The sequence below is a fragment of the Hypanus sabinus genome, chromosome 19 (genome assembly GCF_030144855.1).
Source record: "Hypanus sabinus isolate sHypSab1 chromosome 19, sHypSab1.hap1, whole genome shotgun sequence".
Taxonomy (NCBI): Eukaryota; Metazoa; Chordata; class Chondrichthyes; order Myliobatiformes; family Dasyatidae; genus Hypanus; species Hypanus sabinus.
In genome coordinates, this window is record NC_082724.1 from 1,913,011 (window position 1) to 1,926,130 (window position 13,120).

At 53.0% G+C, this 13,120-nt stretch overlaps 1 protein-coding gene across 1 annotated transcript in view; it reads right to left on the minus strand.

Moving 5' to 3' along the window:
• lamb2 (laminin, beta 2 (laminin S)) overlaps positions 1-13,120 on the minus strand; it is a 225,365-nt gene that overhangs the window by 88,541 nt on the left and 123,704 nt on the right. The window contains exons 7-9 of the mRNA XM_059943867.1: positions 7,588-7,790; positions 6,897-7,017; positions 3,268-3,456 (exon numbers count right to left, since the gene is read on the minus strand). Of these exons, the coding sequence (XP_059799850.1) occupies positions 3,268-3,456; positions 6,897-7,017; positions 7,588-7,790 (513 nt within the window). The remainder of the gene's footprint in view (positions 1-3,267; positions 3,457-6,896; positions 7,018-7,587; positions 7,791-13,120) is intronic.

Genomic DNA, 13,120 nt, shown 5'->3' on the forward strand with positions numbered 1-13,120 from the left:
GCCAAGAACATTGCTGACTCTTCGTCAACAAGTAGTTATCCAGCACTCCTCGTCCTGGCTCGAGTCCCAACACCAGCCTCACATCTGCCGGTTACTCAGCAACCCAGAGTGACGTCCGTCAACACAACATTCCTCTGAGGTCAGGGTACAGGTCCAGTCATCAACATAAGCTTCCCAATCTGCCTTGAGCGATCCCTGCAGTCACCCAGAGCTTCCCGCCACACTCCTGTGTGAACCTACACACCATTACGTTCATTACGTTCGGAATGTGTTACCGTGTGATGTAATGTGAGTTACTGATGAACTGGACACTGGGTCCTGGTGTGTATCACGTCTCGGTTCGGAATGTGTTACCGTGTGATGTAATGTGAGTTACTGATGAACTGGACACTGGGTCCTGGTGTGTATCACGTCTCGGTTCGGAATGTGTTACCGTGTGATGTAATGTGAGTTACTGATGAACTGGACACTGGGTCCTGGTGTGTATCACGTCTCGGTTTGGAATGCGTTACCGTGTGATGTAATGTGAGTTACTGATGAGCTGGACACTGGGTCCTGGTGTGTATCACGTCTCGGTTTGGAATGTGTTACCGTGTGATGTAATGTGAGTTACTGATGAACTGGACACTGGGTCCTGGTGTGTATCACGTCCCGGTTTGGAATGTGTTACCGTGTGATGTAATGTGAGTTACTGATGAACTGGACACTGGGTCCTGGTGTGTATCACGTCCCGGTTTGGAATGTGTTACCGTGTGATGTAATGTGAGTTACTGATGAACTGGACACTGGGTCCTGGTGTGTATCACGTCCCGGTTTGGAATGTGTTACCGTGTGATGTAATGTGAGTTACTGATGAACTGGACACTGGGTCCTCGTGTGTATCACGTCCCGGTTCGGAATGCGTTACCGTGTGATGTAATGTGAGTTACTGATGAGCAGGACACTGGGTCCTGGTGTGTATCACGTCTCAGTTCGGAATGTGTTACCGTGTGATGTAATGTGAGTTACTGATGAACTGGACACTGGGTCCTGGTGTGTATCACGTCTCAGAGGGTGCAGCTTCAGAATTGAGGGACATCCATTTGGAAGAGATTTGAGGAGGAATTTCTTTAGTCTAAGTTTTGTGAATTTGTGGAATTCATCTGTGGCAGCCAAGGCATTGGTTATTTGAAAACAGAGGTTGATAGCTTCTTTATCAATTAAGGCGCCAAAGGCAGGAGAAAGGGGTTGAGAGGGATAATAAATAAGTCACGGTGGAATGGCAGTGCAGTCTCGATAGGCTGAATGGCCTAATTCTGCTCCTCTGTCCTGCGGCCTTTTGGTCTTAAAACGCTGGCAGAAGTCAGCAGGTGAAGAAGCAGCTGGGGAGTGGAATGAAAAGTCAAAGCTTCAGCTGCCAACCTTCCTCAGGATGACAGAGCTCAGCACATCACAGGACCAGACTCGCCTGCAGGGTCTCTGTCTCGGTAAAGCAGTTGGCATCAAAGACCCTCCCCACCCCGGACATTCTCTCTTCTCCCCTCTCCCATCGGGCAGAAGGTACAAAAGTCTGGACGCACGTCCCACCAGGCTCAAGGACAGCTTCTACCACCCCACCCACCCCCGGTATGAGACTGGTGAAGGATTCCCTGGCAGAACGAGATGCAACTGTGTCCTGACAATCTACCTCATTGTGGCCTCGCACCCCACCACACTCTCTCTGTAACTGGAACACTCTATTCTGCATTCTGTTATTGTTTTCCCTCGCACTCTCAATTAACTGTCTGTTAAAATGGTTCGTGTGGCTGGTATTGAAGGTCATCTTTACCTTGGTACAGATGAAAATAATGAACTGACAGGAATTCATTTTCAGAATTGCTTTCAGAAGCAATTATTCCAGCCGGCTCAGGCGATGCAGCTGAACTGGGGAAATGGGATCAGGCCTGTTTCCTCTGGGGCCTGTCGGCGGCTGTAGTGGGGAAATGGGATCAGGCCCGTTTCCTCTGGGGCCTGTCGGCGGCTGAACTGGGGAAATGGGATCAGGCCCATCGTTGGCGGCTGAAGTGGGGAAACGGGATCAGGCCTGTTTCCTCTGGGGCCTGTCGGCGGCTGAACTGGGGAAATGGGATCAGGCCTGTTTCCTCTGGGGCCTGTCGGCGGCTGAACTGGGGAAATGGGATCAGGCCCATCGTTGGCGGCTGAAGTGGGAAAATGGGATCAGGCCCATCGTTGGCAGCAGAAGTGGGGAAATGGGATCAGGCCTGTTTCCTCTGGGGCCTGTCGGCGGCTGAACTGGGGAAATGGGATCAGGCCTGTTTCCTCTGGGGCCTGTCGGCGGCTGAAGTGGGGAAATGGGATCAGGCCAGTTTCCTCTTGGGGTCCGTCGCTGGCAGTGCGCCGCAGGGAATCACCGTGCAACGTTTGCTTTTTGCCACATGTGTTACCGATTTTGACAAGAGGTCTGGGCTGTTGGGAGTTTAATCCAGACAAGGTCGGCATTTTACATTTTGGGAGGTCAAAAGTAAGAGGAAAGTGAGAGGTTAAAGAGAGGTGCAGGTCCTAAAGCAGCAACACAAGTGGACAGGGTGGCCGAGAAGCCATACCACACACCTGCCTTCACTGTTGTAGCAAAGTCGCCAAGTCACGTAGATGTATGAAACTTCGGTCTGGCCACACTTGGATTATGGAATTCATTCCTGGTCACCCCCTTACCCAAAGGGTATGCAGGTTTTTGAGAGGCTCCCCAGCTCCAGGGAGAGTTTGGACAAACCTGGGTTGTTTTCTCTAGAGCATTGGAGGCCGAGTGGAGATCTGGCAGAGGTTGATGACATTACGAGAGGCACAGATAGAGTGGACCGAGAGTATCTGTTTCCCAGGGTTGAAATGCCTAACACCAGAGAGCATGGGGGGTGGGGGGGATATCTAATGGAGGATTACGAGACAAGTATTTTCTTTACCCACAGAGTAGTGACTGCCCGAAATGTACCACTAGGGGAGGCGGTAAACAGAGATGATGGTGTTGCCAGATAGACACGTGAGCAGACGGGAATGAAGGAGGAAGGACCATGTATGTTCGGATGGGATTAGTTCAGGATGGCGTCATGGTCACCACCAATATGATGGATCGAATGGCCTGTTGCTATACTGTACTATTTCCTCAGTCCCCCAGATGCGCTCCTCCTCAGCCACAGTAGTAACAGGACAGAACTGGGAGGAAGTGCTGTCCCCCCACCACAAACCCAGCATGACCACAGTTCCCACCACCCCACAGTTGCATTTGGAACTCACGGACGCAGGCCCTGGGGTCCCGGATGTCCCGGGTTGGGTCCTGGTAGTAGAAGGGTTTGCACATCTCGCAGTTCCTGCCCATGGTGTTGTGGAGACAGTCGTCGCAAACACCGCCGCTCATGTTCCCCGTGGCCAGGTACACCGCCATGTCGAAGTGGCACCGGCTGGAGTGCCTATTGCAGTTACACCCTGAAAACACAGGCAGATCCGTGAGGAACCCCTCTCCCCATTCCCTCCAATCAACTCCGTCCACAACCCTCTCCACTCCGTGAGGAACCCCTCTCCCCATTCCCTCCAATCAACTCCCTCCACAACCCTCTCCACTCCGTGAGGAACCCCTCTCCCCATTCCCTACAATCAACACAACCCTCTCCACTCCGTGAGGAACCCCTCTCCCCATTCCCTCCAATCAACTCCCTCCACAACCCTCTCCACTCCGTGAGGAACCCCTCTCCCCACTCCCTCCAATCAACTCCGTCCACAACCCTCTCCACTCCGTGAGGAACCCCTCTCCCCATTCCCTCCCATCAAAACAACCCTCTCCACTCCGTGAGGAACCCCTCTCCCATTCCCTCCCATCAACACAACCCTCTCCACTCCGTGAGGAACCCCTCTCCCATTTCCCTCCAATCAACTCCGTCCACAACCCTCTCCACTCCGTGAGGAACCCCTCTCCCCATTCCCCCCAATCAACTCCCTCCACAACCCTCTCCACTCCGTGAGGAACCCCTCTCCCCATTCCCCCCAATCAACTCCCTCCACAACCCTCTCCACTCCGTGAGGAACCCCTCTCCCCATTCCCTCCCATCAACACAACCCTCTCCACTCCGTGAGGAACCCCTCTCCCCACTCACTCCAATCAACACAACCCTCTCCACTCCGTGAGGAACCCCTCTCCCCACTCACTCCAATCAACACAACCCTCTCCACTCCGTGAGGAACCCCTCTCCCCACTCACTCCAATCAACACAACCCTCTCCACTCCGTGAGGAACCCCTCTCCCCACTCACTCCAATCAACACAACCCTCTCCACTCCGTGAGGAACCCCTCTCCCCATTCCCCCCAATCAACTCCCTCCACAACCCTCTCCACTCCGTGAGGAACCCCTCTCCCCATTCCCCCCAATCAACACAACCCTCTCCACTCCGTGAGGAACCCCTCTCCCCATTCCCTCCAATCAACTCCGTCCACAACACTCTCCACTCCGTGAGGAACCCCTCTCCCCATTCCCTCCCATCAACTCCCTCCACAACACTCTCCACTCCGTGAGGAACCCCTCTCCCCATTCCCTCCAATCAACTCCCTCCACAACCCTCTCCACTCCGTGAGGAACCCCTCTCCCCACTCACTCCAATCAACACAACGCTCTCCACTCCGTGAGGAACCCCTCTCCCCATTCCCTCCCATCAACACAACCCCCTCCACTCCGTGAGGAACCCCTCTCCCCATTCCCCCCAATCAACTCCCTCCACAACCCTCTCCACTCCGTGAGGAACCCCTCTCCCCATTCCCTCCAATCAACACAACCCTCTCCACTCCGTGAGGAACCCCTCTCCCATTTCCCTCCAATCAACACAACCCTCTCCACTCCGTGAGGAACCCCTCTCCCCATTCCCTCCAATCAACTCCCTCCACAACCCTCTCCACTCCGTGAGGAACCCCTCTCCCATTTCCCTCCAATCAACTCCGTCCACAACCCTCTCCACTCCGTGAGGAACCCCTCTCCCCACTCACTCCAATCAACACAACCCTCTCCACTCCGTGAGAAACCCCTCTCCCCATTCCCTCCAATCAACACAACCCCCTCCACTCCGTGAGGAACCCCTCTCCCGATTCCCTCCAATCAACACAACCCTCTCCACTCCGTGAGAAACCCCTCTCCCCACTCCCTCCAATCAACACAACCCTCTCCACCCCGTGAGGAACCCCTCTCCCCGTTCCCTCCCATCAACACAACCCTCTCCACTCCGTGAGGGACCCCTCTCCCCATTCCCTCCCATCAACACAACCCTCTCCACTCCGTGAGGAACCCCTCTCCCCATTCCCTCCCATCAACTCCCTCCACAACCCTCTCCACTCCGTGAGGAACCCCTCTCCCCACTCACTCCAATCAATACAACCCTCTCCACTCCGTGAGGAACCCCTCTCCCCATTCCCCCCAATCAACTCCCTCCACAACCCTCTCCACTCCGTGAGGAACCCCTCTCCCCACTCACTCCAATCAACTCCCTCCACAACCCTCTCCACTCCGTGAGGAACCCCTCTCCCCACTCACTCCAATCAATACAACCCTCTCCACTCCGTGAGGAACCCCTCTCCCCATTCCCTCCAATCAACTCCCTCCACAACACTCTCCACTCCGTGAGGAACCCCTCTCCCCATTCCCTACAATCAACTCCCTCCACAACACTCTCCACTCCGTGAGGAACCCCTCTCCCCACTCACTCCAATCAACACAACACTCTCCACTCCGTGAGGAACCCCTCTCCCCATTCCCTCCAATCAACACAACCCTCTCCACTCCGTGAGGAACCCCTCTCCCCATTCCCTCCAATCAATACAACCCTCTCCACTCCGTGAGGGACCCCTCTGCCCGATTCCCCCCCCCCCCCCCAAGCAGCCAGCCATTACGTCCGAGCTGGAACGGCCCAAACATACCGGTATGGTGCAGTGGTGATGGTGGGTGGCAAACGAGGGGGTTTGTATTCTGATTGAGGAGCCGACAGTGGATGGGGAGTCATTTCAATGGGTGGGGCAGCACGGGCATGAGATAACGGTTGTTGGACAAGTGTGCTGTGATTTATAACTGGCCTGAAAGACACACACACTGACACACACACACACACACACTGACACACACACACACACACACTGACACACACACTGACACACACACACACACACACTGACACACACACTGACACACACTGACACACACACACACACACACACACTGACACACTGACACACACACACACACACACACTGACACACACACACACACTGACACACACACACACACACACACACTGACACACACACACACACACACACACACACACTGACACACACAGACACACACACTGACACACACACACACACACACTGACACACACACACACACACACACTCACACACACACTGACACACACACACACACTGACACACACACACACACACACACACACTGACACACACACACACACACTGACACACACACACACACACACACACTGACACACACACACACACACTGACACACACACACACACACTCACACACACACAAACTGACACACACACACACACACACTGACACACACACACACACACACTGGCACACTCACACACACACTGACACACTTATAGACGCGCACACACACACACACACACACACACACACACTGACACACTTATAGACGCGCACACACACACACACACACTCACACACACTGACACACTCACACAGGTACACACCCACACACCCACATACAGAGATACACACCTATGCACTCACACCGACACACATACAAACACACACACATACCCACACTCACAAAGACACACACACAGACACACACATTGTGTTCACTGTCTTGCCCATTGGAGACTCGTGTGCTCACACTTACGCTTGCAGGCGTTGGTGCTCCGACCCTCGGCCGGTTTCCAGGGCAGCTCGTTATAAAAGTCGTCACATTTCTCGCAGTTCAGTCCGTTGGTGTTGTGCTTGCAAACACACCTGCCGTGAACCTAGCACAGAGAGACCACTGCTCAGACACAATGGCGCCAGGCGTCAGGATTCCCGAGACTCACCCTTCAAAGACTTGGTGTTAGAAACTTCATCTTTAACAACAAATCTGCTGGATCTCACCCTCTGATTAGATCAGCTCAAATCCTGGTGTACCATTGCTAAAGGGGGCCCCCAGCCTTGGAGATAACCCTTCCCCAGCAACATCTCGATACAGGTAACGATGATATGAGAAATACAGTAGCTCGAGGGACTTTTCCCCCCAGGGGGAAAATGGCTAATATGAGGGGGCATAATTTTAAACTGGAGGAAAGTATGGGGGTTGGGGATGTCAAATGTAAATCTTTCACACAGACAGTAGTGGGTGATGAGGGGTGATGGTAGTAGAGACAGGCAGACTCTTAGATTGGCACATGGATGATAGAAAAATGGAGGCTGTGTAGGAGGGAAGGGTTCGATTGATCTTGGAGTAGGTTAAAAGGTCAGCACAACATTGTGGGCTGAAGGGCCTGGGCTGTGCTGTAATGTTCTAAGTTAGTGTGTCTGGACGACTTGCGGAGGGAATTGCATACCATTCCTTCGATGTCCCCTCGGACACCCGCGATGGGTGCACACTCACTGGCGTGTCCGTAGCAGAAGCAGTTACCCCGGACTACCAGCTCATACACCGCATAGTAATACTTCTCCTTAATCTCGTGGCGCGAGTCCAGCAGGTTATCGCCCAGCGTGCGCAGCTTGGTGAAGTTTACCCGCAGGTTGGTGATCTTCAGCAGATCTTCAACGAGAGGAGAACAAAGCAGTGAGAGGGAGGGGCAATCAGGGACTGTACAGGAGCAACAGGCCTTCTTCCATCTCACTCCTGCCCAATGTACAGCAAGGTCTCACAGACAGATAATCAGGTGCTGGTGATCATAAGACCATTAGATATTGGAGCAGAATTAGTCTGCTCTGCCATTTCATCATGGCTGATCCAATTTTCCTCTTAGCCCCAATCTCCTGCCTTCTCCCCATATCCCTTCATGCCTGATCAATCAAAAATCTATCAACCTCTACCTTAAATATACATAAAGACTTGGCTTCCACAGCTGCCTGTGGCAAAGAATTCCACAGATTCACCACCTCTGGCTAAAGAAATTCCTCCTCATCTCCATTCTAAGAGGACACTGCTCTACTGTGAGTGTGTGTCCTCTGGTCTTAGACTCTCCCATCAGAAACATCCTCTCCACATCCACTCCATCAAGGCCTTTCACCATTTGATTGTTTTCAATGAAATCACCCCTCATTCTTCTGAACTCTAGTGAATACAGGCCCAGAGCTGTCAACTGCTCCATGTGACAAGACATTCAATCCTGGAATCATTTTTGTGAACCTCCTTTGAACCCTCTCCAGTTTCAGCACATCCTTTCTGAGATAAGGAACATAAAACTGCTCCCAATACAAAGTGAGGCCTCAGCAAAGCTTTGTAAAGTGCGCTTGAAATGAATGCTAACATCATATTCGCATTCCTCACCACAGACTCAACCTGCAAGTTAACCTTTAGAGAATCCTGCACCAGGACTCCCAAGTCCCTGTGCACCTCAGGTTGTTATTTGTATTTTCTCTCTATTCTCTCATTTCTTCCACCAAAGTGCACAACCTGAGTCGCTTCCCTCGGAGGGCCCGCTGGTTCGAGTCGCTTCCCTCGGAGGGCCCGCTGGTTCGAGTCGCTTCCCTCGGAGGGCCCGCTGGTTCGAGTCGCTTCCCTCGGAGGGGCGGCTGGTTCGAGTCGCTTCCCTCGGAGGGCCCGCTGGTTCGAGTCGCTTCCCTCGGAGGGCCCGCTGGTTCGAGTCGCTTCCCTCGGAGGGCCCGCTGGTTCGAGTCGCTTCCCTCGGAGGGCCCGCTGGTTCGAGTCGCTTCCCTCGGAGGGCCCGCTGGTTCGAGTCGCTTCCCTCGGAGGGCCCGCTGGTTCGAGTCGCTTCCCTCGGAGGGCCCGCTGGTTCGAGTCGCTTCCCTCGGAGGGCCCGCTGGTTCGAGTCGCTTCCCTCGGAGGGGCCGCTGGTTCGAGTCGCTTCCCTCGGAGGGGCCGCTGGTTCGAGTCGCTTCCCTCGGAGGGCCCGCTGGTTCGAGTCGCTTCCCTCGGAGGGGCCGCTGGTTCGAGTCGCTTCCCTCGGAGGGCCCGCTGGTTCGAGTCGCTTCCCTCGGAGGGCCCGCTGGTTCGAGTCGCTTCCCTCGGAGGGGCCGCTGGTTCGAGTCGCTTCCCTCGGAGGGCCCACTGGTTCGAGTCGCTTCCCTCGGAGGGCCCACTGGTTCGAGTCGCTTCCCTCGGAGGGCCCACTGGTTCGAGTCGCTTCCCTCGGAGGGGCGGCTGGTTCGAGTCGCTTCCCTCGGAGGGCCCACTGGTTCGAGTCGCTTCCCTCGGAGGGCCCACTGGTTCGAGTCGCTTCCCTCGGAGGGCCCGCTAGTTCGAGTCGCTTCCCTCGGAGGGCCCACTGGTTCGAGTCGCTTCCCTCGGAGGGCCCGCTGGTTCGAGTCACTGCCCTCGGAGGGCCCGCTGGTTCGAGTCACTGCCCTCGGAGGGCCCACTGGTTCGAGTCGCTTCCCTCGGAGGGGCCGCTGGTTCGAGTCGCTTCCCTCGGAGGGCCCGCTGGTTCGAGTCGCTTCCCTCGGAGGGCCCGCTGGTTCGAGTCGCTTCCCTCGGAGGGGCCGCTGGTTCGAGTCGCTTCCCTCGGAGGGCCCGCTGGTTCGAGTCGCTTCCCTCGGAGGGGCCGCTGGTTCGAGTCACTGCCCTCGGAGGGCCCGCTGGTTCGAGTCGCTTCCCTCGGAGGGCCCGCTGGTTCGAGTCGCTTCCCTCGGAGGGCCCGCTGGTTCGAGTCGCTTCCCTCGGAGGGGCCGCTGGTTCGAGTCACTGCCCTCGGAGGGCCCGCTGGTTCGAGTCACTGCCCTCGGAAGGTCGATTGGGTCCCAATGCTCTTGGAGGTGCTATGGAAATTCTGGATTGGAGTGGTTCCTGAGGGTATCTCTCAGTTCCATGCTATTTTCTCATGTTCTCACCCATTCTTTCTTGTTGCCGAGTGCTGGATGGTGTTTAGGGTTTGATGTTCTTGTTTCTCCACGTGAGTGATCTGCTAGCTTTTGTGTGAGGGAGGGGTTGAGGGGATTCTGGGTTTGCGAGTTTTTCTTTCTTTTTTCATGCAGGGGGAATCAATGTCTTTCTTTCGACTACTTCTATCATTTTCTGTATTCTATGGCTATCTGGAGAAGACAACTCTCAGAGTTGTATTCTGTATACATACCTCAATAATAAAATGGATCTTTAAATCTTTGATACACTTGCTGACACTGTATTCCTTCTGCCATTTCTTTGCCCATTCTCCTAATCTGTCCAAGTCCTTCTGTAGTCTCTCTACTTCCTCAAAACCACCTGCCCCTCCACCTATCTTCATATCGTCTGCAAACTTTGCAACAAAGCCATCAATCCCATCATCTAAATCACTGACATAAATGTGATGAAGGGATAAGAGTGAGTGGCTCAGAGGAAGTGGGTGACAAGGGGGAGAGACAAATCTCTGCATCACCTCGTCGGAAACAGCAAATAGAATTGATCCTTGCTCCTCAGTCCCGAAGGCTCTGATCAACTCCTCCTTTCTAAACATCCCATGAAGCTCCTCCAGATAACTTTGTGTCTCTGCAACCTCACATTCTGATTTTCTTTTCCTCTTCGATGTCTGGTCCTCCCTGAGGAACTGAAATCACCAGCCTTCCCTCCCCTTGGCCACGACCTTTCATCTAACGTCACTTGTATCTTGTTTACCACCTTTCCTGCTGCCCACACCCAAAAGGAAGACATCGTATTTTGAACAGTTTGTCCCTTCAACATCAGCCATTGCTCGTTTCCTGACCTGACGTGATTCCTGATTTACTGCAGTCAATCCACACCTGTTCAGTGCTTTACTTCGATAGCACACAGCAAACAAATCCAAGTAACTGACGGTGAAACAGGATGTCACAGAACTCAGAGCACACGTACATCGAAACATCAAAACACAGAGTGAAACATATCATCTGTGACAACGGCCGACACTCTGGGAAATGTATCGTCCGTGATGACCGCCGACACTCAGGGAAACGTATCGTCCATGACGATGACTGACAGAGCCCATTTTTGGAATGTCAGAGGAAACTGGAGCAGGGGAGAATGAACAAACTCCTGTCAGGCAGCGGTGGGAAGGAAACGCTGCTGACGTAAAGTGTTACGATAACCGCTGTGCTATCACGCCTCCCTCCATTGACACACACCAATTCTGATCATAGGTCAGCAGCTTCATCTTCCTGGGCCCATCTCGTTGGTGCAATCACGACAGTGGCTATAGTTCATCAGGATTTTGAGATTTGGTTTGTTAGCAAAGACAGTCAAATTTCTTTGAGTTCCCTTTATACTGCCTACCTTACTGAGGGTCTGTGACATGGACAGGAACTGGGCCTTGGCACCCACGATGACTGACCACTTCCTTCTCCCCTGGCTGGACCCACAACACTTGCAGTTGCTTCCTGACAACAAGCTGAGGAACACACCCTGCCCCAAGGTTCCTGAGGTGGGCCGGGTGTGAGTGGAAGTGTTGCCATACTGAAAGACTGAATTCAAAATCTATCATGCCTCACACCCAATGAGGTCCTACCCAATTTACTTCACGTTATAAGTGTAAGAACCAGACAGAAAGGATGATCTCCAGCCCACTGATTAACATTTATGGATCCCCTCCATAGTTAACATCTCGCTCAAGAGTCACCAGAGTCATAAAATTATTACAAGCTGTTTGGTCCACCAAGTCACTGTCAGCCTCAAGCTGAGCTGAACCATTTCCCCGTGCTAACTCCCGCAACCCCACAAGTTATTTTCCCAAACTGCTGACACAGTTCAGAACCCCTGGGCTCTGTCCCCACCTCCCGTCCTGCAGTGGATTCCAATCACTCTCTGCGTAGACAGTCCATGAAAATGCAAGCTTGCCCAGAGAGAAGCACAGAAACTGGTGTTAATTGAAAGCTTCTGAGAGGTGGGGAGAGGTTCTTGTATTTGTTTATGTTGCAAGCTATGATTCAGTAACTGAAGAGCTTGGCACATCTTCCAACACCACAGAGGAAGAAACGTACAGAGTGCTCGTCTCTACTTCCCGAGGAGACTGAGGTCCTTTAACATCTGCCGGACGATGCTGAGGATGTTCTATGAGTCTGTGGTGGCCAGTGCTATCATGTTTGCTGTTGTGTGCTGGGGCAGCAGGCTGAGGGTAGCAGACTCCAACAGAATCAACAAACTCATTCGTAAGGCCAGTGATGTTGTGGGGGTGGAACTGGACTCTCTGACGGTGGTGTCTGAGAAGAGGACGCTGTCCAAGTTGCATGCCATCTTGGACAATGTCTCCCATCCACTCCATAATGTACTGGTTAGGCACAGGAGTACATTCAGCCAGAGACTCATTCCACCGAGATGCAACACTGAGCGTCATAGGAAGTCATTCCTGCCTGTGGCCATCAAACTTTACAACTCCTCCCTCGGAGTGTCAGACACCCTGAGCCAATAGGCTGGTCCTGGACTTAATTCTACTTGGCATGATTAACTTATTATTATTTAATTATTTATGGGTTTATATTTCTATATTTCTTCACTATTCTTGGTTGGTGTGGCTGTAACGAAACCTAATTTCCCTCGGGATCAATAAAGTATGTCTGCATGTCTGTCTGCTGGACATCTGCAAACGTTACAGAAGAGCTGGAGATCCTTGGGGAAATGACAAATGAAGGAGTTAATATTAATTGCCTAACTGTCCTCAGGAAGACAGGGGAAGGCTGCTTTCTTGAACCGCTTGATCCTGGAGAAGGAGGGTAGTGTAGAAGACTGCCAAAGATCAGTTGCAGATATTGGCAGAGAAGATTAACCCCGAATAATGTGAGGTGTTGCAACTTGGTGGGACAAATATAAAGTGTCGGCACATTGGTGGGAGCAAGACTCCTAACAGTGTTGGGAGGGCCAAGACCACACACAGAAAGTTGTGTTGCAGTTTTATAAAACTCTAGTTATGCCACATCTGGAACATTGCACACAGTTCTGATTCCCCATTACAGGAAGGATTT